Source organism: Microcaecilia unicolor, chromosome 14, assembly GCF_901765095.1.
Source record: "Microcaecilia unicolor chromosome 14, aMicUni1.1, whole genome shotgun sequence".
NCBI lineage: Eukaryota > Metazoa > Chordata > Amphibia > Gymnophiona > Siphonopidae > Microcaecilia > Microcaecilia unicolor.
In genome coordinates this window covers 26,882,977-26,907,982 of record NC_044044.1, presented here as the reverse complement: position 1 = coordinate 26,907,982, position 25,006 = coordinate 26,882,977, and the positions used below count along the sequence as shown (strand labels likewise).

The 25,006-nt window shown below is 44.1% G+C and overlaps 1 protein-coding gene and 1 non-coding gene across 2 annotated transcripts; one reads left to right on the top strand and one right to left on the bottom strand.

The window, feature by feature from the left end:
- Window positions 1–2,810: 2,810 nt before the first annotated feature.
- On the bottom strand, window positions 2,811–23,416 carry LOC115456970 (protein mono-ADP-ribosyltransferase PARP14-like). Its single transcript, XM_030186381.1, has 12 exons — window positions 23,138–23,416; window positions 20,764–20,919; window positions 18,454–19,532; window positions 18,218–18,263; window positions 13,669–13,818; window positions 12,827–12,880; window positions 11,147–11,317; window positions 9,763–9,957; window positions 7,665–8,285; window positions 6,338–6,477; window positions 5,446–5,623; window positions 2,811–3,444 (listed from the first exon to the last, which is right to left on the bottom strand). Exons 1-12 carry the CDS (start codon window positions 23,313–23,315, stop codon window positions 3,170–3,172), a joined length of 3,243 nt encoding a protein of 1,080 aa, XP_030042241.1. The 5' UTR covers window positions 23,316–23,416; the 3' UTR covers window positions 2,811–3,169.
- Window positions 23,417–24,561: 1,145 nt separating this feature from the next.
- On the top strand, window positions 24,562–24,634 carry TRNAT-UGU. Its single transcript has one exon. It is a non-coding gene; the product is annotated as a tRNA-Thr (tRNA).
- The last annotated feature ends 372 nt before the right edge of the window (window positions 24,635–25,006 follow it).

Below are 25,006 nucleotides of genomic sequence, written 5' to 3'. Positions count from 1 at the left end.
CTTACCAGATAGAGATCCTCTGAATTTATCCCGTGCCTTTTGAATTCTGTCACTGTTTTAGTCCTCACCACATCTTCTGGGAGGATGTTACAGGCATCCACCACTCTTTCTATGAAGTATTTCCTGATGTTGCTCTTCAATTTGCCTACTTTCAGTTTCATTTCATATTCCGTAGCTTCCCTGTCTCTGAAAAAGGTTTCTTTGTATATTAATACTTTTCAAGTATTTAAACGTCTGTTTCATATCCTCCAGGGTATATATATTCAGGTCTTCAAGTCTCTTCTCCTACATTTGTGTGTGTAACTTAGGGGTCCTTTTAGGGAAAGAGAATGGGACTTGATATGCTGCCTTTCTGTGTTTTTTTGCAACTACATTCAATGTAGCTTACATAGTATATACAGGTATTTATTTGTACTTGGGGCAATAGAGGGTTAAGTGACTTGCCCAGAGTCATAAGGAGCTGCAGTTCCCCAGGATCAAAGTCCACTGCACTAACCACTAGGCTACTCCTCCACTCCAGGGTTAGGACTAGGACTAGGGGACACTCGAGGAAGTTACATGGAAATACCTTTAAAACAAATAGGAGGAAATATTTTTCACTCAACCAATAGTTAAGCTTTGGAACTCTTTGCCGGAGGAGGTGGTAACAGCGGTTAGTGTACCTGGGTTTAAAAAAAGGTTTGGACAAATTCCTGGAGGAAACGTCCATAGTCTGCTACTGAGAGACACAGGGAAGCAACTGTTTGCCCTGGGATTTGTAGTATGGAATGTTGCTACTCTGAGATTCTGCATGGAATCTTGTCACTCTTTAGGATTCCAGAATCTTGAAATTCTTTAGGGTTCTACATGGAATGTTGCTACTCTTTGAGATTCTGCATGGAATCTTGTCACTCTTTAGGATTCCAGAATCTTGCTATTCTTTGGGGTTCTACATGGAATGTTGCCACGATTTGGTTTTCTGCCAGGTACTTGTGACCTGGCTTGGCCACGTTTTGGAAAACAGGATACTGGGCTAGAAGGACCATTGATCTGACCGTATGGCTACTCTTTATGTTCAACAGTATCATAGCAATGCTATTTGAATGTTCTAATGTGTAATTTTAGATATTTCCAAAGCCAGGTAGCACATGAAATGTCCGGGCCAAAAGTATAAGCTGTAAGTGTTGGCACTGATATTCAGCATCTGTGTGTGTAAAGCATGTGCTAAGCATGTTTATTCTTATGTATGTGTCTTAAGCAGCAGACAGTACACATGCAACACCATTGAAAATCTGCATAAACCATATTTACATGTATAGCAGGAGGTCACCAAACTTTTCTTTTAAATATTCACTCGAACAGTATATGTGAATTGTACATTGTTCCTATGGGAAAATTTTTGTATGTATTGAGATTAAGCTCTGGGTGTGAGATTCATTCTTAATGTTCTCTGAGGGTCCAAGATGATGTGAGATGTATTGTAATAATAGTTTATAAGTACAAGTATATCTCTAAAATAAATAAATAAGTAAAGTAAAAGCAAGCACAAGATTCAAAGGAAGGTAGAGAGCATGCCGAGCCCATCAGTGATGCTATAAAAACCTTTAACAGATTAAATACAGGAGACCAGCACAAGAATGGACTAATTTTTATTCAGTAACTACCAAAAAGTGTGTTGCAACATCATAAAAATACAAATATATCCTGTACCTAATCCAATCAACTGATGTGATATAAATAAAATAAATCACACCAAACTCATACAAAAACATGTTAAAAACAATACCACAGAAATAATTCAATGCAAAAAGTGATGTAAACCTTTTAGAACATAATCATATAATTAAGACATTCCCAATCAATCACAGCTCACACTAATTAAGGGGCTAATTTTTTAAATGACTACAGGAATAAAATAAGCCCCATTCCTGATCCCCAGAGGCCAAAGATCCGTGTTTTCAGGACAGATAAGGAGGCTGTGTAATCGGTCAAAATGTCCATTTCCTTCAACAGTTTATTCCAACCAGCTGGCACTGTGCAAAAGAAGACTTTTTGCCAGGTTGGCAACAATCTAGGTTAGTGTATTGTTGGTAGTAACAAAACAGCATCTTCAACAGATCTGAGGGTACAACTACAGTTTGCATCTCATCAGACATCCCTGTAAGTAAGATGAATCATGGTTCCAGATAACATTAAGGGGACATTTGTATAACTGGGCTCCTCCATCCACGGGCCCTAAGAATGCCTGATGAGATCCCATTCCATTGGTGCCCCATATAAAAGGCTTGGGGAGGCTTAGTTTCCCCAACCCAAACCTTCATCTTCCCCTCTTTCCTGCTCACCCTCTCGCTGCTGCTTCCGCTGGTCATCTTTGGCAGCAGCAGTAAAATCTGTGGGACCTTTTCTGTGATATCATTTATTTGCTTGATATACCGCTAATTACAAAATGTTAAAGCAATGCTGGATGACAGCAAGGGAGAAAAGGGGGGGAGAGACAGAGAGAGAGGACCATGAGGGAGGGAGTATAGAAAAAGAGAGAGCGGAGACAATGCTGAATGGGAGGGGAGAAAGGGGCAGAGAGAGAGAGCGCCATAGGGAAGGAATGTGGAGAAAGAAAGAGAGAAGGCAATGCTGGATGGGGGGGGGGGGGGAGATAGACAGAGAGAAACAGAGGGCCATGGGGGAGGGGGTGTGGAGAAAGAGAGAGAGGAGGCAATGCTGAATGGGAGGGAGGAAGGGAGAGAGACAGAGACATGTGGGAGGGGATGTGGAGAAAAAGAGAGAGGAGGCAATGCTGGATGGGGGAGGGAGAGAGAGAGAGGGCCATGGGGGAGGGATGTGGAGAAAGAGAGAGAGGGGGCAAGATCACAGGGAACAGCAATGGGATTTGAAACCTGCTCTAACCATGAGGCTACTCCACATGACAATACATAATTTCTGCTTTTTCCTTAAGTTCTTCCCTAATATTTTTGGCTTACCTGTTTGAATAAAGAGTTTAAACAGTTAGTGACTAGAAAACATTAGAGGCTTACACTGCTCCTGATTTTCCAAGCCAAAGAGAAGGCAGATGTCCTTTAAGTGCTACTCATTCTCCTGTCACAGTGCACCCACAGATTCTGGCTGAAGAATGGGGGGGGGGGGGGGGGGGGGTGAGGCAGCTTGCTTTTCCTGGCAACAGCCCACTGACCTGCTATTTGAAGGTGATTCGATATTCTGGATAGGCTTGTGAGTCATGAAAGATAACGAAAACAGAAGGAGATTCCATCTTATCCACCACACTGTCAAAGAGGTCGTGGTTTAACGAGGTGCTGCGTGAGGGCACAGCTCTCAGGTTTGGCCTCCCGAGCGTGTATGTCCCAGTTAATACTCGTGCCTGGATCAGGGTATAGAAGCCATCAGTGTTTGGCTTGGAGTAAGTTGCGGAATATTCTGCATTCACTGCGAAGTACACTCCGTGGCCGAACACTTTACGGAACAAAGAAAGAACAAGAATCCAATAATTCAACTGCTCAGGAATCCTTACAGTCCACACATGGTTTTCAATACAGTTCTGAAAATACTCTCTCTTGCTTGCTACCTCTCTATACATAAAGAAAGTACTTTAGTCAGTTGTAGATCTGGGGATTAGAACTGAGGCAAAGAGGGATAAAATGACTCTCCAAGGGTAACAGACAGAAAGTCAGTGACAAAGCCTGGGATTAGAACTGAAACAGGGAGATAAAGAGGGGCATTTTCAAAAGAAACGTCCAAGTTGCGATTTAGACGTTCTTGAAAAAAGGCGAAATCCATGGGCAGGGAAACCTGTATTTTCGAAACAAGATGGACGTCCATCTTTCGTTTCAAAAATACCATCAGAGACGTCCTTAGATTTGGACGTCCCTAGACATGGACGTTTCTGACTTTCGGCGATTTTCGAAACCAAAGACATCCATGTCAAAAACGACCAAATGCAGGCCATTTGGGGTGGGAGGAGCCAGCATTAGTAGTGCACTGGTCCCCCTGACATGTCAGGACATCAACCGTGCACCCTAGGGGACACTGTAGTGGACTTTATAAATTGCTCCCAGGAACATAGCTTTCTTACCGTGTGTGCAGAGCCCCCCAACCCTCCCCCCCCCCAAAACCCACTACCCTGAACTGTACATCACTACCATAGCCCTTATGGGTGAAGGGGGACACCTATATATGGGTACAGTGGGTTTGTGGTGTGTTTTGGAGATCTCGCTGTTCCCGCCACAAATGTAACAGGTGGGGGGGGGGGGGGGGGTATGGGCCTGGGTCCGCCTGTCTGATGTGCACTGCACCCACTAAAACTGCTCCAGGGACCTGCATGCATTGCCATGGACCTGAGTATGACATCTGAAGCTGGCACGACGTATTTTTAAAGATGTTTTTTTGAGGGTGGGAGGGGGTTAGTGACCACTGAGGGAGTAATGGGAGGTCATCCCTGATTCTCTCCAGTGGTTATCTGGTCATTTCAGGCACCTTTTTGTGCCTTACTCATAAAAAAAAAAAACATATCTGGGTGAAAACGTCCAAGTGTTCCTCAGGGACGTCCTGGCTTTTTTCGATTATGGGTCAGACATGCCCAAGTCCCGCCTTCGCTACGCCTCGACACACCCCCTTGAAATTTGGACGTCCTTGCAACGGACTGCAGTTGGAGATGTCCAAAATCGGATTTCGATTATACCGATTTGGACGTCTCTGAGAGAAGGATGTCCATCTTCTGATTTATGTCGCAAGATGGACGTCTTTCTCTTTCGAAAATGAGCTTCAAAGTGACTCCTCCGGGGTCACACAGAGTTAGTGACACAGCCTGGGATTAGAACTGAGACACAGGGAGATAAAGTGACTCCTCCAGGGTCACACACAGGCAGACTGTTAATGAAAAATCACTCATGCGGTTGGCAGTGGCCCTGCACACATGTGCTATTTTTAAAAAATTTACGGAGGATAAACATATAACTTTGGCTATTTTATTCAGAAAAAGATCATGAATATACTGGAGGACATGGTTTGGGATGGGGCAAAGTTGGTAACAACTCATAGGTTCAGTGACGAAATTCAGCCACTGAACACAGAGGGCCCAATATTTAACCCATCAGTCAGGAGTAACTTTGTGCATGCATGTGACAGTAGGAATTGTCTTGTATGCATGTTTGATAAGAAACATGCACAAACGTCAATCCCAGCCCCGCTTTACTCGTTCTCTGTCGCCAGGAATGCCTACACATATATCACATAGAGCAGGCATTATGTTTTCTCAACAGTTATACACCAGCACAACTTTAATGATGCTTATTGAGCATGTAAAGTGCTGCTCAACAATCCAGTGGCTTCTAAAATAACCCCCAAAGTTAATTCCCCAAGAGTCAGAAAGTCAGTGGCACAGCCAGAGATTAGAACTGAGACCAGCATTATATGCAGAAAATTTTTCTGTAGTTCTTATGCTTGCTAATGACTTACTCGATCGCTGATTGAGGCTCCGATTGAAACCATGCTCGCATATTAACAAGGAGGTTTCTGAGGAAGTGCCGTGATACAGGATCCTCTCATTCCCTTTTTCCTGCCCATTTTTCTCTTCCATCTGTTTCTTCCGAAGACTGTATGCCTGGTACAGGGGGCCACATTGAATCCTTTCAATCTGAAACATTCAAAGTGATGCAAATAGATACAGTTTATCAGAAAATTGAATATAAGTGGCCTGCAATATCTACTGTGACCACTCGATGTCCCCATTGTACCAAATAGAAGAATAAGCCACCTGTAATGCACAAAATGACCACAGGATGTCAGCATTGCTTCATAAAATCATGAGCTGCCTACTTGGGAAGCCTTTTGAGGCAGAAATCTTGGACCCAAAGTTTGAAATGAGTTATATGTTCACTGGCATCTGGTGGATGCTTAACTCATTTAACCATCAAATTCTGGTAGTTAGAGCAATAAAACTGGGCAATTTATTATGTTTAAAAGCCCAATTTTACCCATAGAAAAAGAAGCTGGCATTGGGTTAGACTGAAGCTGATACTTATGAGTTCCAGCTTCACTCTACCCCAACTTATGCATATAGGTTTTGTAGTACTATGTGGTCATACATATACTTAGTAGTTCTAGTTAAATGAAAAATATTGCTGAATATGCAAATACATTTTGACACCAACACTTAATTTTAGATGCAGGGTGACATTCTTCGTTCTCGAATCCAAGCAGCTTGTTTCTGTGCCTTGCATACCCCAATAAGCACAACATAAAAACTACTTCATGGTATAGTTAGAACAAAACACCCGCAATATATAGTGTGATCACAGGGTGTCGTCTCCTCCCTGCCCCCTAAACCCCAGTTCAAGATGGAACTCACAGACTGAATCTGATAGCGGGCTGCAGACAGGTTGAATCGTTTCTCCACGCACTGGTACTCCAGTGAGTCGTGACTCAGTTGTATCATCTTGGCTCCCCTACTGCTGGCCATCTCTTGCCAGAAAGCTGGGATCCCCTTCTCTGCAGGAAAAAAAAAAGGAAAGCACTAAGATTAATCCATAGAGTAAGGTCAAAGCACAACTCACTGTATAACAATGCCACAGTATAAAAATGATCCTCCAGTAACAGCTCATATTAAATATCCAACCATTTCAGCCTGCTTTTAAATCTCAAATCCTTTCTGATTTTAACCATTTCCTATATAATAATTCTCATCTCCAACGTTCTGACGCTGCCTGGGACCGTGGCTCCCTCGGATGTGGTCTGCTACCTGCGGTAGATAACACTGACATCATACTGATGCCCGAGTATGCTGCTTTCCCTTCTCTTCGCTCTGACTCTGGTCCCGCCCTTGCGCAAACAGGAAATGACGGTGGGACCAAAGTCAGAGCGAAGAGAAGGAAAGGCAGTACACTCGCTGAGTCTGTTCGCTCTTCAATGCTGCCGACGGGACCCCGGTAAGAGAGGGGGAGAGGGGGGTTGGCAATTTTAGAGGGGGGGACTGGCACTCGGAGGCAGGACAGAGTGAAGGGGAGGGAGGGAGGAAGCCATGGAAAATGGAGGGGAGGAAAGGGGGCCGTGGGACTTGGGGGGGGGACAAAGGGAGAGAGCGAGGGGGGGGAGGGAGGAAAACCTTGCTAGCGCCCGTTTCCTTTCATACCGAAACAGGCCTTTTTTACTAGTTTTCTATAATAAATACATTTCCTGAAACCTCTTATTTGTCCTGTTTATCTCGACTAGACCGTAAACACCATGGAACAAATTACTTGTATTTGTACGGTGCTGTCCTTTATATGTAAAGCATGAACAGAACACAGAAAGCTGATCTTTAAAAGAGTCCCATATTACATCACACTGATGCATGTAAAACATGAACACAGTATGTACAGCTGGAGAGCGGATCTTTAACTGCCCCATGCAGACATCACACTCATAAAAGAAAAGCATGAGTACAGTATGGACAGCTAGAGAGTTTAGATTGTAAGCTCTTTGAGCAGGGACTGTCTCTCTTTGTTAAATTGTACAGCGCTGCGTAACCCTAGTAGCGCTCTAGAAATGTTAAGTAGTAGTAGTAGTACTCAAAGCAGGAGCTTTACAAGATATAAGTGTTCCATTTTTCCCCAGCTGTCCTTGCTTCTTGTCTCTGTACAGCTCTGGGTACACACTGATGGGATGCCATTAACATGAACACTAGTACAGGCACATACCTGTTAGCTTCTCCTTCCTGTGAACTCGGAAACACTTGTTGTCTTCTGGTACCTGCCCCTGCATGGCTGGAAAGTTCACCATCATCTTCCTGGCGCCCTCCCATTTCAGACTGACTTCTGTTTGCCCCAGCCGATAAGCTCGTTCCAGCTGGCAGCTGTCCAGGGTGCTGAAGTCCTTCATTCTCTGTTGCTCCTCATACTGCCAGTGGACACCATCAAGAAGCCACTTGTCCTCCTCACTGTTCATTGTCTTCAGTTCCTGCAGGACCTGCTCCACCAAGGTCTTCACCTCCTCCACCGCTGGGTCTGTGCCCTCCAGCTTCAGACAGTCCTTCGCTTTGGAGACCACCACACCTGTGCTGAGCAGCTTAAGGTATATTTCCTCCAGGTGGCTAACAGTTAAGTGTTCGAGGGCCGGGTCTCGGATGACACACTGAGAATATAGTGAGCTGATATGCGCATTGATTGTCTGGGTCACCTTCTCGAGTGTCTCCTGTTTCTCAGTGAACAGTTGAAGCATGGCGGGCTTGCTGGAGAATTTTGTTCTGAGTGGCTGCCAGCTGTCTTTGGTGGCCTGAGAGCTTTTGTTGGAAGAGTCAGAGGCACTGAAGCCAAAAAAAGCTGCAAAAAAATCAAGAAATTGAACAGCATTATGTAGGGGTTGGTTTATGAGCAAGCTTTTCGCCCTCAGAACTGCTAAAAATGGTTAAAACAGTTAGTGTAGCTGTGTTTAAAAGAAGGTTTGGACAAATTCCTGGAAGAAAAGTCCATAAATCATTATTAAGGTAGACCTGGAATTTTGCTGCTTTTTGGGATTCTAACGGGTGTTTATGAACTGGATCACCTGGCTTCTGTGATGAAACAGACGGAGCTTTGGTCTGACCCACTACGGCAGTTTTAAGTTTTTACAATGGTCTTAACTGGAATTTCAGGTTTTGAATTTTGCAAGAGTCTCCTCTGGTGTTTTCAACTCCTGCAGGCTGTGCTTTTTACTAGGTCATCCTCTGCTAGTATCAGCCCCTGTGCTTTCTGCTTTTTGTAGGAGTCTCTGGTGTTTTCAACCTCTGCACTCTCTCCATTTTGCCTGAGTTTCCTGTGATATTTTCAACCCGTTGTCTGTGCTTTTTGCAGGAGTCTCCTTTGGTAGTTTCAGTCCCTGCACTCTCTGCATTTTGCCAGACTCTCCTTTGATTTTTGTTTTTTTTCAGTTTCTAGATCTCCACAGGTTATCAATAGATAACACGGCTACCACACTCCTCTACTTTAGATCTCCACATAATCTATCTGAGTCCCCTGGCATAATCAGTAGGTTTCCTGAACAAAACAAATCTTGAAAAACCTCCCCCAAGGCTCTAAAAGCTTTCAAAGGCAAGATACTCACTTTAGCCCATAAGGTTCTACACTCTGGCCCTCCTGCCTATCTCTCATTACTGACAATCTTGCATGTCCCTGGAAGAACACTTCACTCATTTCATGACGGACATTTATTCATCCCTCCAGTATTCCCAGTCTCACTTGGATTCCACACATCAGTCTGCTTTCTTTCACACATCACCTTATTCCGGAATACAACCCCCCCCCCCCCTTTCCCTCTGTACAGAACTGTCCTTCTCCAAATACAAGGCAGAGCTTAAGACCCACCTTTTTCAGTTGGCATTTGGTGGGGGAGGAGGGACGCAAGATTAGGAGAGTGTTGTGCTGGCATGAAATGCTGCCCCATTATCGATGCCTATGCTAATTTATACCATGCTTTCCCCTCCTTCCACTTTCTCCCTTATTTCCTCTGTTCATTTCTCTGTCCTATAAATAATGGAGTTCCTTTCTTAGTTTCCTTTTAATTTTACTGTAAACTGCCTCACTATTTTGTGATGAAAGGCAGTATATCAAATCTAATATGCATAACCCATAATCGCAACCCTTTTAAATTAATGATGGCTTCAGTTCATCCTTAAATTGCCCATTTTAGAGGGCCCTTTCTTAAAATTGTGTTTTGCCCACATTTTAATCCCTGTGACATATAACAGGGAATTACAGATCCCTGCAAACTAATCAGGCAAAATAGTTATTTCTTTTCCAGTCAGCTCTGTGATGTTTGCACCTTGGAGGAAGCTGGCTTTTCTGGGCTCCTGTGGCACCAGCTGTCCACTGCAGGATTTCAGCTTGCTCTGGAGGGCATCACTGAGTCTCTCCTCGCTGGTAACAATCTTTATCAGTGTGAGGTGCATCAGCTGGGCTGCTGTCATAGCCAGAGCATTAACCAGGATTCCAGCGGCCTCCAGTGGTGGGACATTCCCTAAGTGAGAAAGGATAAAAACACTGAAATTCTTGATCTATTGCCTTCTCTGTGACAAGCATGGCAGCTTTAGGGAGCTTGTGAGGTGAGTGGGTTCCACTTACATTGCCGTTGGGGGCTCATGTCATGGAGCATACAGATAGGCAACAGAATCAGATCTGGATTTCTGTTGAGAAGGAGCAGACAGCTACCTAAAGCACTACAGTAAAAAAGGTCACTTTTTCCTCCAGCTCCACAGCCCTCTCTGCTCCTCTCTCCCTTAAAGATGCAGGTGAATTGCAGATGGTCTGCCACTTCAGCCTTAACAGGGCAGATCTGAGGGGATGGCACCACCGAAGCTTAGAGATGCTAGGGAGAGAAGGGTGGTGGAGGGGAAACCCTTTCATTGTGATGCATCTTCAAAGGGGTAACACCTCATTCTTGATTCAAGGGGCTGTAAGATAAGACTATTGGGAACAGGGCTCAAGGGCATGACAGCTTCTGAGAGAAAATGGCCTAGGGGACCAGGAACAAGGACTAAAGAGGAGGGGGTCTGGAGAATGGTGTGACAGAGGAATGAAAGTTTGAAGGGGACAGGGTGCTCTGGGGAATGCGGAGCTAAGGGAGAAGGGGTCTCAGAGGGATGGCAGACAGGAGACTTGGTGGGAACAGCATGCAGGCTCTGTCCAGCACGGATTTACATCCATGTGGGAATTTTTCCACCTTTTGGAATATCATAGAATTCGAAGGTGATATAAAGAGAATTTTGCTTAAAATTTAATTCCTGTTACAGCTGCTTTCAGACTGGTTTGGCTGGGACATCACTGTTAGAGCATCTTAGTGACACTGGAAAGTGAGTGCTGCGGCAGGTATAGGGGGAAGGGTCTCCTGAAAGGTTTCGGGAAGTGGCTATCAAGAGGTTTGGGGAAGGTGTTCCCTGGAGGTTTGAGGAAAGGGGTTACCAGGAGGTTTGGAGAAGGGGTCTCCTGGGGCATTTGGGGAATGTATTCCCAGAAATTTTGAGGAACCCTTAAAAGGATCTCTGTGAGGTCTGGACTTGGGATGTCTGTGGAAGGGGTCTCTGGGAAGTTTGGGGAAGGGATTTTCAGGAGTTTTGTAGTGTGGGGTGTCAGAGAGTTTATTTAGTAATTGCTGACATAAAACTTCCCATCTTCCAGCTGATGGAACAGCTGAGTGCCAGCGACTCTACCTGTGTCTGTGAGGAACAGACAGACCGATCGGTATTCCCGTTTGCTGTCACACTCCACGAGGATATTCTTCAGGGTGTTTTGCTGGTCCAGCTTCCAGTTCAGTCTGACATGGATGATAATTTTACACCTCAGCCTGCCAGCCCCCGTGTACGTGCACCCAAGTCTGCTTTCTGAGAGGGAAAAATAGACGTTAAATTACACCCTGGATAACAGAGACACATACACTCATATATGCACAGAGACATGATGATACATGTATGCATGTGCACACAAACACACTCAGATAAACACAACAAACAGAAACCCAGATAAACACACATAAACACACAAACTCAAATAATCATAACTTATAGAGAAAGACACAGACATACACAAAGACTCAGATAAACACAATCAGCAACAGAGAGGCTCATCAGATCTGCACCAAAAGTGATGCAAAAAAAAAATTTCAGATCACACACAAGGTCCCAAGAAAAAAAAAATCCTTAACTGAAACAAACACCCAACTTGGTCTGCCTCAGGGGTCAGCGCTAAAACAATATGCAAATACTAATAAATAAACATGTGAATAAATTTTAAAAAAGCTATCAATACATAAAAACACATAAAATGTGAGGGACCCAGTGGTCAAATTATCTGCACTTACACAGGACTGACAAATAAATTGAAAAACGTTTGTGTATATAAATAAATCACACATATTCATGTAGCAGAAAACTCATAATGGCCTATCTGTGCGGAATAAACACAACACAGAGAAAGATACATAAATACACATAGGTCTGAAAAAAAAAAAGTGGAGAGGCAGAGGAACTAGCTTTCGGGAATAAACCACTTTATCCTACACATGTGAGCAGATCCTGCCCAGTCAGCCTGGAGGCAGTATTTCTGGAGTTCTTCCAAAGCCTCTGTTTACCTGAATTTTTAAGTTGCCTTGAGCTCAGGTGTGGAATCAAGGATTTAATTCTTGTCCATGAGAGACAAGGCCTCACCCTGGCTTCCCTTCAACTTCCTCAAGGCCAACAACAGTTGAAAGGGACTCTGGGTAAAGTGTAACGACTGAGTTGAACATTAGTAGTCTGAGATCAGGCTTCGGGTTGAAGCAGGGGTTCTCAACCCAGTCCTCAGGAGACGCCCAGCTAGTCAGGTTTTCAAGATATCCACAATGAATATGCATAAGATAAATTTGTATGCACTACCTCCATTGTAGGCAAACATATTTCATGCATATTGATTGTGGGTATCCTGAAAACCTGACTGGCTGGGTGTGTCCCCAGGACAGGGTTGAGAAGTCCTGGATTAGATTGAGTGATTAGGAATTTTGCCCACCTTGCACTGAGAGAGAGAAAGTTCATCATTTTGAGACCTATCGTTGTCTCCCTGCTGTCTAAGAAAGGAAAATCCTCCATTCCTGCAGATTTCATGAGGTGGGATGGGGTGGGGGACTGTGTGACGCCATCCCTGCCCCTCCCAGCACATTCTACACAGCCTTTGGAAGCTGCTCAGCTGGCTGGATGAGCAGTTCTAGGACAATTTTCACATCAATTCCTCAGGGATGGTCTGAACCACATAAAGGAAACCCACCAGAGCTCATGCGGACCCCGGGATGGAGGGAAAGATTAAGGAGAGTAGATAGTAGAAAGGGAATTCATTGGTAGGTTTATACACCAGGACCTCACCTTTGTTCCTGAATTCCTTTTGGACTGAGTCTCCAGCAGCATGGAAGAGGGGAGCTGGGAAATTAAGAGAGCCAATGAGACCCCGGAAAGGGGAGAAAAACAGAGAATCATAGATGCAGCAGAGAAAGACCAGACAGCCCATCCATACCAACTTCTGAACTGGTTCTCTTGGTATGTCTCTATCACACTTTCTCCTTCTCTTTTTCCACCCCTCTCGCCCTCTTTCTCCGTCACATTCTCTCTTGCACTCTTTCTGCCCCTCCTTCTTTCTCTATTATATTCTCTCATCTCCTCTCTTCTCTGTTTGCCCCTCTTTCTCTTTCACATTCTTCTCTCCATCGCATTCTTTCTTCCTCTCTTTCTGCCTCCCTCTCTCAATTACATTCACTTTCTCTCCCCCCTCTCTCTCTGCACCTCTTTCCCTCTTTCTCTGTCACATTCTCTCTTCCTGCTCCTCCTCCTTTCTCTATTACTTTCTCTCTTCTCCGTCTGCTCCTCTTTCTCTTTCACATTTTTCTTCTCACCCTCTACTGCATTCTTTCTTCCTCTCTTTCTGACCCTCTTTCTCTGTCACATTCTCTCTTCCTCTCTCAGATTCAGGACGTTTTTTTTCAGTGCGACAATTCTGTTACTTCTGTTGCCAAAGGAATATATAAGTTGAATGATTACAAATAATCAACAGCTCTAATAATAGTATAAAATCAAAGGGCACAAAAAGGACAATATCAAAGGCAGTTCCCGGGTTCTGGTGCTGGTCCCTATTGTCTCTGCTCAGATCCAGATGACAGGATCCCACAGGTGTTTCTGCTCTTTCTTCTGTGTCTTTCTGGAAAGTAACTTACTGTCCGTGATATCATAGCCAGAACTCAGGAGATTAAGAATCGCGTCTGTTTCTTCAGCCTCTACCTCCCCCAATTTGCTCTCGATCACCACGTTTTTAACATGGACACGAGCCATGCGCCCCAGCTGCTGGAAGTAATGAAACTTCAGACCTGCACAGACAAATACAACAGAGAGAACCAAGGCAGAGACACATGAGGACAAAGACAGTAGATTGCAGAGCCCTGGTGTTACCACCCACCCATTCCCGTCCAAAATCAACAATGGGTTTGGATCTGAATCGAGCTGACTGAGGTCCTGGTTGAAGGGTGGTCTGAATCGCCCCCAACTGTATGCAATGTTCCTGCTTTAAAGAACTATAGCATCAAAACACATGATGGGCAGCTCCAATACCCAAGAGCTATCAACAGCTCTGTTTTTTGGAAGCCAACATTGAACAACCCTCAAGCATCTTCCCAGATGTCTTGTCCTGTTGTGAATCTGAGCACAGGGAGTTTCAGTGACTTTTGGTCAGGGATGGAGGACTGGAGTCACTTAGTATTACCCACTGCCTGCGATGATGATCACTGAATATGTAAATTAATACTATTTATATGCAATGACAGAGGTTTTCACATTCTGACCAGGAGTTTGTTTGGGGATCTTCCATGGTGTGCTTGGTATATAGACTATATACTAGAATTGCTGGCAAGATTCTCAAAGTATCAGCTCGCTTGTTGCTTCCACTAAGGTCTACGAGAATCAAATTTGAGCTAAAATCTGTAGCAGCATTTAATTTTCAAAAGGGTGACAATGATAAAATGAGGAAAATGGTTAAAACGAAGCTAAAAGGATCAGCTGCAAAGGTTAGGACTTTAAATCAGGCATGCATGGTGTTTAAAAATACCATCTTGGAAGCCCAGACCAGATGTATTCCACGTATTTACAAAGGTAGAAAGAAGAAGCACATATGCAACCCTTTAAGTTTTGTATTTTATACCATTCATGTTCTAATTAGAGATCAACTGTTTTCATCCCATGCCTTTTTAAATTCCGCCACTGAAATTCAAAAAGGTGTGGGATGAACACAGAGGATCTGTTGGTGGAGGTGTGCTACTGCTAAATATCCAATATCTAAGAATTTATATACAGATGAGAAGTGGAAATTTCTTTTTTTTTCTGTAAATTTTTTCTGTAAATTAGAATGGTATTGAGCAGGCCAGGTGTGGAGCAAATACCCCACCTCCTTCCCACCTTCCTCTGACAGGCAATTGAAGGACAATGAGCCATTTGCCATTCACTGTTTACATGAGTGTGTTTATTAGCCTTTCAGAGACTTCTAGGATGCAGATCAAAGCGAAGTGACAAGAGGGCAGGGCTCACAGAGGAGAGGGACAGAAATCCTGCAGTCAGGACGGGATAAGAAAATGCTATTGCAGAGGGAATTCTTTGAAGTGAGATACAGATTGCTTTTATGGAGGATGTGCTGGAGATGTAACTTTTAAGGAAATGCAATATATATTTTGTTAGATGCCTTTTTGGGCAATTGTAAGAAACAAATGGCATATTCTGCATGACGTATGATGTATTCCTGAGAACCAGTTCTTTGCATTTTGGGCTAAGAAACCCTATATAACTGCCTGGTCTGGAAGACAAAGGGAGTCGATGAAAATCTTCCTCAGTCTATCTCAATAGATTAAGGAATATGGGACCATCTCCATGGCTCCTCCCTTTTTTATGTTCCCTCAATACCCTGTTTCTTATGTGCTGCTCCTAATTTTATTATTTCTTATTTTTCATGTTCTTGGGTAAGAATAAAATGTTGATAATGTGAGAAGCTTCTCTTGTTTATAGTTGTGTTTGGTACTTTACCCAGCCGGAGGGTCTATGAAACCAGTTGAGGGAATTTGTATGGGAAAGATTGCCAGGTTGTTGGTTCTGAGACCCAGCATCTACTGGCCCAAACAGATCTCTAATTAGAAAATGAATGGTATAAAAAAACATAGGGTTGCATATGTGTTTGCATGTCAAGTGGTACTTAGATGGCAACTCTGGCTGTATCAACTAAGGCTGATGCTGGGCTGGCTTGTAGTGTCTGGGTCCCGTATATAGCGATCCGGTTTAGGATGGGCTGGAGGGAGCTTCAACAGAAACTCCAGTAATTTGGAATGTGAGGACGGGCAGACTTCTATGGTCTGTGTCCTGCAAATGACATGACAGATTCGGATAGGCTGGAGAGAGATTTGATGGCAAGTCCAGAAGTTGGAACATAAGGACAGAGCCGGTCGGACTTCTACGGTCTATGTCCCAGAAACAGCAAAGAAAGACCATGATCAAGTATATAATATCACGTTCATTGTCGATTTAATCTTGAATTGATAATGAATGTGACTGTTGGGCAGACTGGATGGACCCGCTCAGGTCTTTATCTGCCGTCACTTACTATGTTACTATGTAAGAGCAAATGACAGCCAGCATGGCTAAAAGGTGAAGTGAAAGAGGCTATTAGAGTCAAAAGAACATCCTTCAAAGAATGGAAAAAGGCTGTGAATGAAGAAAATAAGAAGCAACATAAGTACTGGCAAGTTAGATGCAAAGCATTGATAAAGAAGACTAAAAGAGAATATGAAGAGAAATACTTTTAAAACAAATAGGAAGAATAGCTTAACAAATAGTTAGGTTCTATAACTCACTGCTGGAGGATGTAGTAGCAGCGGTTAGCATATCTGGGTTTAAAAAAGGTTTGGACAAGTTCCTGGAGGAAAGGTCCATAGTCTGCTATTGAGATAGACATGGGGAAGCCACTGCTTGCTCTGGAATTGGTAGCATGGAATCTTGCTACTATTCGGGTTTCTGCCAGGTACTTGTGACCTGGATTGGCCACATGGCAAAATGGTAGAGACTATTATTAAGAACAAAATTACAGAGCATATTCAAAAGCATGGATTAATGAGACAAAGTCAACAATGGATTTAGTGAAGGGAAATCTTGCCTCACCAATCTACTACATTTCTTTGAAGGGGTGAACAAACATGTGGATAAAGGTGAGCCGATTGATTTTGTGTATCTGGATTTTCAGAAGACGTTTGACAAAGACTCCAGAGGAAATTGGAGAGTCATGGGATAGGAGGTAGTGTTCTATTGTAGATTAAAAACTGGTTAAAAGATAGAAAACAGAGAGTAGTAGGGTTAAATGGTCAGCATTCTCAATGGAGAAGGGTAGCTAGTGGGGTTCCCCAGGGGTCTGTGCTGGGACCGCTGCTTTTTAACATATTTATAAATGACCTAGAGATGGGAGTAACTAGTGAGGTAATTAAATTTGCTGCTGACACAAAGTTATTCAAAGTCGTTAAATCACAGAAGGATTGTGAAAAATTACAAGAAGACCTTACGAGACTGGGCGTCTAAATGGCAGATGACGTTTAATGTGAGCAAGTGCAAAGTGATGCATGTGGGAAAGAGGAACCCGAATTATAGCTATGTCATGCAAGGTTCCACGTTAGGAGTCACGGACCAAGAAAGGACTCTAGGTGTCGTCGTTGACGATACGTTGAAACCTTCTGCTCATTGTGCTGCTGCGGCTAAGAAAGCAAATAGAATGTTAGGTATTATTAGAAAAGGAATGGAAAACAAAAATGAGGATGTTATAATGCCTTTGTGCGACTGCACCTCGAATATTGTGTTCAATTCTGGTCGCCCCATCTCAAAAAAAATATAGTGGAATTAGAAAAGGTGCAGAGAAGGGCGACGAAAATGATAAAGGGGATGGGACGACTTCCCTATGAGGAAAGGCTAAAGCAGCTAGGGCTCTTCAGCTGAGGGGAGATATGATAGAGGTCTATAAAATAATGAGTGGAGTTGAACGGGTAGATGTGAAGCGTCTGTTCATGCTTTCCAAAAATACTAGGACTAGGGGGCATGCAATGAAGCTACAATGTAGTAAATTTAAAACGAAGTGGAGAAAATGTTTCTTCACTCAACGTGTAATTAAACTCTGGAATTCCTTGCCAGAGAATGTGATAAAGGCAGTTAGCTTAGCGGAGTTTTAAAAAGGTTTGGACGGCTTCCTAAAGGAAAAATCCATAGACCGTTATTAAATGGACTTGGGGAAAATCCACTATTTCTGAGATAAACAGTATAAAATGTTTTGTACTTTTTTGGGATCTTGCCAGGTATTTTATGACCTGGATTGGCCACTGTTGGAAACAGAATGCTGGGCTTGATGGACGTTTGGTCTTTCCCAGTATGGCAATACTTATGCACTGTTGAAATCTGGATACTGGGCTAGATGGACCATTGGTCTGACCTAGAATGGTCATTGTTATGTTCTTATCCGTGTTCCTACCATAGGGGGGTGGTAAAGCAATATCACAGTTTCATCGCAGGGGTCAGGCAACCTGTTTGACCTTTGAAATAAAACACATGATATTGATGCACCCCCCCCCACCCCAAGGTAGTATCACAGGTGGAGAACTCCTATGCACATTAAAGAGAAAGATGTTGAGCACCCCCACCTCCTGATTTATTTAAGATTCCCAGTGGAAGGAGAGGCTGAATTATCTGGGATCTTACCTTCCGGGGCTGCTGGTGTCTGCTGAAACTCTGGAAACCAAAATTCCTAGAAAGTAGAAGAAAATCATTTAGTAGCCAGACACAAGTTCCATAAGAGCATGAGCTCTAGCCTCCAACTTTATCACTAGCTCTCTCTCTCTTTCTTTCTGTACTCTGCTGTGACATGGCACTCGGGAGACTAAACCTAAAAGAGAGGACATGGCATGGAAAGAACTTGACATGTTGGTTCTTGTTACCTCTATCGTGTCCCTGAAGTCTGGCTTACTCTCTTGAAGCAACACTAGACACTTATGAGTCTTCAACAGAAGAGCCAAGAAATCCTTCCCCTTGCTACTGAAGTACTGCAGCATGCCGGGCTTATCCAAGACTAGTTCTTTACTGGAAAGGTCTTGGAGCTTCCTGGTCACCTCCTGCCTTGCTTGTTTTATGTCCTGCTTTAGCCCCCTCAGTACTATGACACAGGAAGGGGGAGAAGTCTGGCTCCAGGTCACTTTTCCCTTCAAGAAATCCTTCAGGCCAACCAAAATGAGGAACAGGTCAAAGAATTCTGCCAGGCTCAGGCTAGGAAGGTGAAGACGTTCCTCTTCTTGGTTACATACTGACACAATAGATGTTGGTGTTGGGTCAACTGGCTCATCCACCCTCCCCAGAAAGTTTTTCAGTTCCTCTACCACGGTCTTCACACTCTCAGTGCACCCCACCACAAGGATGTTCACTAGAGTCCCCACAGGGGAGACCCTAATATCCACATGCTTAAAAGGATGGTTCAACCTTTGCAACAAGGAGTTTATGAGCGTGTGTCCACCCCCAGATTCATTCAGCAACTCCCAGTCCTTGACCCCTTCTAAACACTTGTGGTCAAGAAGATCACCGAGGACATCACTGGCCAGTTTCACTGACTCTGTGTCCAGCCCAAGCAGAGTGGCTGAGGTCTTGTCATTTTGGAGGACCACCTCTAGTTCTACCTCATGGAGTTTCTTTTCTAGAATGTTCATCTTTCCTAGCGTCAGGAGGAACGCTAACTCATAGCCTGGCAGCTCCACCGGCCTCTCCACCACCATTCCCAGCAGCTGTTTGAGAACAATTTTAGCCTGAAGCACATCTGCTGAGGTCCCTTCAAAAGTTAGATAGGCGTGGCAGGAATCCACCGACCATGTCATCCCTGGGCACGTGTGCTTCAGCTCCTCCTGGAGGCGTTTCTCTATCAGGGTGAAGGCACGAGGGTTGGGTACCAAAGATTTACTTCTCACAGGTGGGAGGGAGTCCTGGGTGTGAGGGCTTTCAGACACCTCTTCTGCTTCGTCAGAGACTGGTGCTGTTGGAAATAAACGGAAAATTCTACCCATTACAACGTTCATCTTCTGTATCTCAACACAATATTCCTTCCCTTCTGCGTACCCAGGACAACAGGAAGCGACAAAGCTAGGCAGATTTCTCCATATAAAATCAGATCTCTTTCCAGGCCCTGTTCCATTCCAATGTACATTTTAATCTAAGAGACGTTATTGTTTTACTTAGTAATGACAAGATGTGCATTCGTTCAGGAATGCACAAAGCAAGCCAATTGTCAAAACTACACAAATTCCTATTTTAAAATTGTTTAGGTTATTGTGTGGCAAAAACTATGAACAGAAATGTACCCGTTTCAAAATGATGAGGCAAGTTCTGCGCGTTAGTGACTAATCTATGTGAGTCACTTCATAATATGATCCTGGAAGACCCCACCCCCACTCCCAACAGTCCCCAAATTCCCCTTTCTTAAAGAGATCACATCTAGGCAAATTGTGAACATATGAACATTGATATACCTGTTTTGCATGCACATGTCCTGGTTAAAGTGTAAAATGTTAGCCCAATATTTTGTGTTTTTGCATTATTTTATGGAACATCAGATGTGCATCTTTTTATTAATGCTTCTATAAAGTCTCCTTGCTCTCAAACTCCCTTCTCCAGCCGTCAGTGCTGTATTCATTCTTCATACATATCAGTGTGAGGCCTGCATGGGGACTTGATTACATTCAGCATGGTGGCACCTCTTCCCTGATTGGTCCCAACTGTAGCCACTCCCACTGTTACCATTCTTAGACACACGTCCGGACCCTGATAAGTCTTTTCTCCGTATCTAGAGGAATTTTTCTTTATTTATTTCCTCCAGACATTTTTTACAGTTAATATTATTTTTTGGTGCTGCCAGGCCTCTCGACCTGTTTCTGTTTTCTGTCCCAATGTGTCTCTAATATTTCTCACAGTTAGTACACCATTTAAGGCCAGTCAGAACTCACTGTACATTCTGTCATGTGGTGGGACAGGCATGGACCACCTGGGAAAAGATGAATAAAATCAGCAATGGCCATAATTAAGTGGAATCCTCAGGATTTATTTACAGACAAAGCATGAGTGAGGAGAGGGAGGTCCACCTCACTCACATTCATCCAGACTGAGCAGTGTGTTTCGTGTTTTGGGTGCAGACTTCTGGGCTCATTTTGCAGGGGAAGGAAGGTAGAAGAATCCAAGCCTAAATTTTTGGAACCTCATCATCAAGTTACCTGCTGTGAAGTCGGACTTGTCACAAGAGGATGCGACCGAAGTATCTCCAGGGGTTGGTTCGTTGCATTCCAAATGCGTCACCTGTACTGCAATAGTCTCTTGGGTGCTCGACAGCTTGATTTCATGATGTTCCTTGCTCAGGACCCTCTCCTGGTCTAGACGAGGAGGTGAAGAAGCAGAAAGAGGGAGAGAGCTTTAGTGAGGAATGGGAGTTGTGCAGTCATCAGATACCAGGGTTCAGCCTCAGTTCTAATCCCCGGCTCTATCACTGACTCTTTATGCATGACCCTGTGAGAGTCAATTTATCTCCCTGTGCTTCAGTTCTAATCCCTGGCTGTGTCACTGACTCTGTGTGTGTGATTCTAGGGGAGTCGCTTAATCTCCTTTTGCCTCAGTTCTAATCCCCGGCTGTGTCACTGACTGTGTGTAAACAATGCCTCAGTTCTCTCATAGACTCTAACTTCATACACAATGGCCTCAGATGATTTGGCTTTCATAAAATCTGTTTCTCTGTCATTCTGATATAGGAATAGCCTCCTTGTTGCCCTTGGCCTGAAAACAAGAGACCCGCCTTATAAGAAGGGGTGATGGTGAGTGGTAGCAGCTTAATGGTTATGTGAAACGGTCTTGTCCCTGTGTAGCAGAACCAAGAGACGGGTCCTGCAATCCCCAGGCACAAGTAGTAGCCAGAGTTGGGGGAAGGGGGATGGAAAATAGTCCTGCAAACCAGATTTTTAAAAAGCTATTTTTAACCAAACATAGAAACAGTCCCTCTGAAAGAAAAGTGACTGGCTGTTGTACGTTGCCACGAGGTGAGGGTGAAGGGAGCACAGGTAGATGCAAAACAATCAAAATTATAACTCCTGCATGCAATGGGGCAAAACCAGGACTAAAATCAGCTTATTGGGGAATAACCTGGGATGTGGGGAAAACTCTAGAAGAGGGAGATCATAGTAACATAGTAGATGACGGCAGAAAAAGACCTGCACGGTCCATCCAGTCTGCCCAACAATATAAACTCATATGTGCTACTTTTTGTGTATACCTTACCTTGATTTGTACCTGTCCTTCTCAGGGCACAGACCGTAGAAGTCAGCCCAGCACTATCCCCGCCTCCCAACCACCAGCCCCGCCTCCCACCACTGGTTCTGGCACAGACCGTATAAGTCTGCCCAGCACTATCCCCGCCTCCCGCTCTGCCACCCAATCTCGGCCAAGCTCCTTAGGATCCATTCCTTCTGAACAGGATTCCTTTATGTTTATCCCACGCGTGTTTGAATTCCGTTACCGTTTTCATTTCCACCACCTCCCACGGGAGGGCATTCCAAGCATCCACTACTCTCTCCGAGAAAAAATACTTCCTGACATTTTTCTTGAGCCTGCCCCCCTTCAATCTCATTTCATGTCCTCTCGTTCTACCGCCTTCGCATCTCCGGAAAAGGTTCGTTTGCGGATTAATACCTTTCAAATATTTGAACGTCTGTATCATATATCACCCCTGTTTCTCCTTTCCTCCAGAGTATACATGTTCAGGTCAGCAAGCCTCTCCTCATACATCTTGTAACACAAATCCTGTACCATTCTCGTATGCGGAGATGAGAGGAGAGCTAATCTAGCTTTTTGCATCTTGCAGATGAGGGTCTGAAAGACTCTTTACTGCATGTGGCCAAAGTCTTTGCCAAGGGAGTAATGTAAAAGAAAGAATTTTCATCTTTATTTTTGGGCATTTCAGTTTCAAAAGGGATTTTCAAAGCAGGGTTGTGGCTGGTGCCTGGGAAATCTCAGCCTGCTCTCTGACTACAGGTGAACGCCACGGTTCCTGACTCTTTCACTATCTTCATTTCATTTTTGGGCTACCTTTCAAAGAAGACAGCTAAGAGCATTAGGAAAATTTAGGCTGAACAAGTGCCTAACCCAAAGAGCTTACAATCTAAGTGGGTAACCTGAGGCAAAGGAAGATAAAATGACTTGCCCAAGTTCGTTCCCTGCCTCCACCCCTGCCTATTTCTATAAATATGCTCCTTTATGGTTTATTGGCTTGATTTAACAGTCTTCCTCAAAAGATAGCAGAGCTGTTCACAATTTGAAATCAAATAGTTAAAATCAAAACAGAAAGGAGCACTAACATTTGACGGGAAGGAATACAGAACAAAAGAATATCAAGATAAAACATAATTGACAGAAAAGATAAAAGCACATTTAGAGATTGGCCAGAAATCAGTGGATTCTGGGAGGAGCTGCCATATCCTATTAAAGCCTTCTCAAACAGATAGTGTTACTAGCTTTCAGACCTGTCCAGGAGCCTTTTCCCCCTGATTAAAGGTTGATATAAACCCATGGTGGCCTGTGTTCTCCCCTCCACTGCCTCCTTACCTTCCTTCTCTTTGAAGCATATCTTGTACAAGGTGGAGCTGAGACGAATGACCTGGTTTTCCCCTCCGCCGCTCTTCCTTCTGTTGGTGAAGAAACGGCTCAGACTCCTGGTGATATCCCTCTGTGGGTTCCCCAATATCCTAACATGAATGCTGTAGCCCTGTCCTCTCTCCTCCATCTCTTTCACCTCTTGCTAGAATTGCCCTGAAGTCCTTTAGCTGGAGAGAGCCCTGTGCCAACTTTCACTTTCACTCTTCATTGTTACCAGATGGACAGGAAGAAGACATGCAAAGGGGGGGGGGGGGGGGGGGGGGGGGAAGAAAATCAACCACCGAGCACAAAATCTTGGGAGAAACAACAGCTTTAACAAAAATAATAAAAACTCCATGAGATCCTGTCACTGAGCCAGAAATGCAATCTGGCCTGACACAATGAGGCTCATTTTCAAAGCACTTAGACTTCAAAGTTACATAGTAACTAACCTGTGGAACTTAGCCAGTCTCAAGTGCTTTGAAAATACGCATCCACGTCACGTCAACTGGGGAATTTCCTATGATATTTTTCCTCTGTGACCTTCAATAGTTTATGCATGCCTTTGGCAACTCATAGACAAACAGGCCTGAGATACAGAAAATGTCACCTGCAGGAAGTTTCTTTGAGATTAAGAAAGAGACTGCAGGAACAAAAGGACACATGAGGCACATACTGAGAAAGAGAGACCATCTAATGGCAGATAAAGATCTGGAGATGGGGGCATGTCTTGCAGCTCTTAACAACCACCCCAGCTAGAATTTGAATCTACTGTTTACAGGCTTCTCATGTCTTTCCATACATAGGGTCAGACCCTCTGCTGAGACTAAACAGGTATTCTATACTCAATTTGCCCCATCAAGGGTCTTGATGGGAAACCGTAGCCTGGAAATGCTGGTGGCAGGAGGGATTTTCCTTTCTTCTGAAGCTCATGTTGGTGGGGTGGGGGGGGGGGGGCAGTGAGTGCTGAGCACCCCCAATATTGAGCAAGCTCCTTCACTGTGTCCATGGAAGGGCTTATGTTTATTACATACAGGGGGTAATTTCTACTGTTTGTGCCTATGGTGGGAGTGGGAGGGGGGACTTCAGGGCCAGCATTCTTCAGTCCCCTGGGCTTCTAAGGCATGGAAGGTGCTGTGTTCCTTGGCAACATGACTCTTCCAGGTGAACCTGTTACATTCAAACGTTTAAATCATGTGTTCTTGGGAAAATATTTGCCTAGGGTCCGCAATAAATGCATCTCATTCACCACACAAGAACAGAGGGAGCTGCCAAGCCTGGAGAAGGGAGGATCCTGCAGACCTCTGACACTGGCTACTGAAAGAACATAATTATAATTGCCTGTGGCAATATGTTAGTCATCTGAAGATGTGTGCTATAGCTTATGCTCACAAGGCTCTATAGCTCAGGGGTTAGAGCACTGGTCTTGTAAACCAGGGGTCGTGAGTTCAAATCTCACTAGGGCCTTTGGACTTTTTTTTTTTTTTACTGCTCCCCCCCCCCCCCCCCCCCCCCCCCCCCCGATTTCACATAGAATTTTGATGACTTTTCTTCTCTTCCTCTGCCTTTGATAACCTGGACTTCCTTTTCTGAAAAGTCAGGAAGAATTATCATTCTTACCTTGGCTTAACCATGTGGTGGAAAAGGCACTGATAGCTAAAGGGCATCTTTCAGAACATGGAAAGCAGACCTTAATGATGAAGGAGGGATGAGCAAAAGTACTGGCAACTTAGAGACAGTAATAAAGGAGGGCAAAAGAGACTCTGAAAAGAATCTTGCTATAGGGCTTCTGGTGTATAGATTCTGCACCACCTTGGTAGATTTTCTCTGAACAGCCTC

Coding starts and splice junctions, on each gene's coding strand:
- LOC115456970 (XM_030186381.1), bottom strand. CDS start 23,315: ATGGAGGAGAGAGGACAGGGCTACAGCATTCATGTTAGGATATTGGGG. Junction 12,881..13,668: donor TGGCTATGATATCACGGACA/GTAAGTTACTTT, acceptor TTAATTTCCCAG/CTCCCCTCTTCCATGCTGCT. Junction 9,958..11,146: donor TCTGTTCCTCACAGACACAG/GTAGAGTCGCTG, acceptor TTTCTCACTTAG/GGAATGTCCCACCACTGGAG.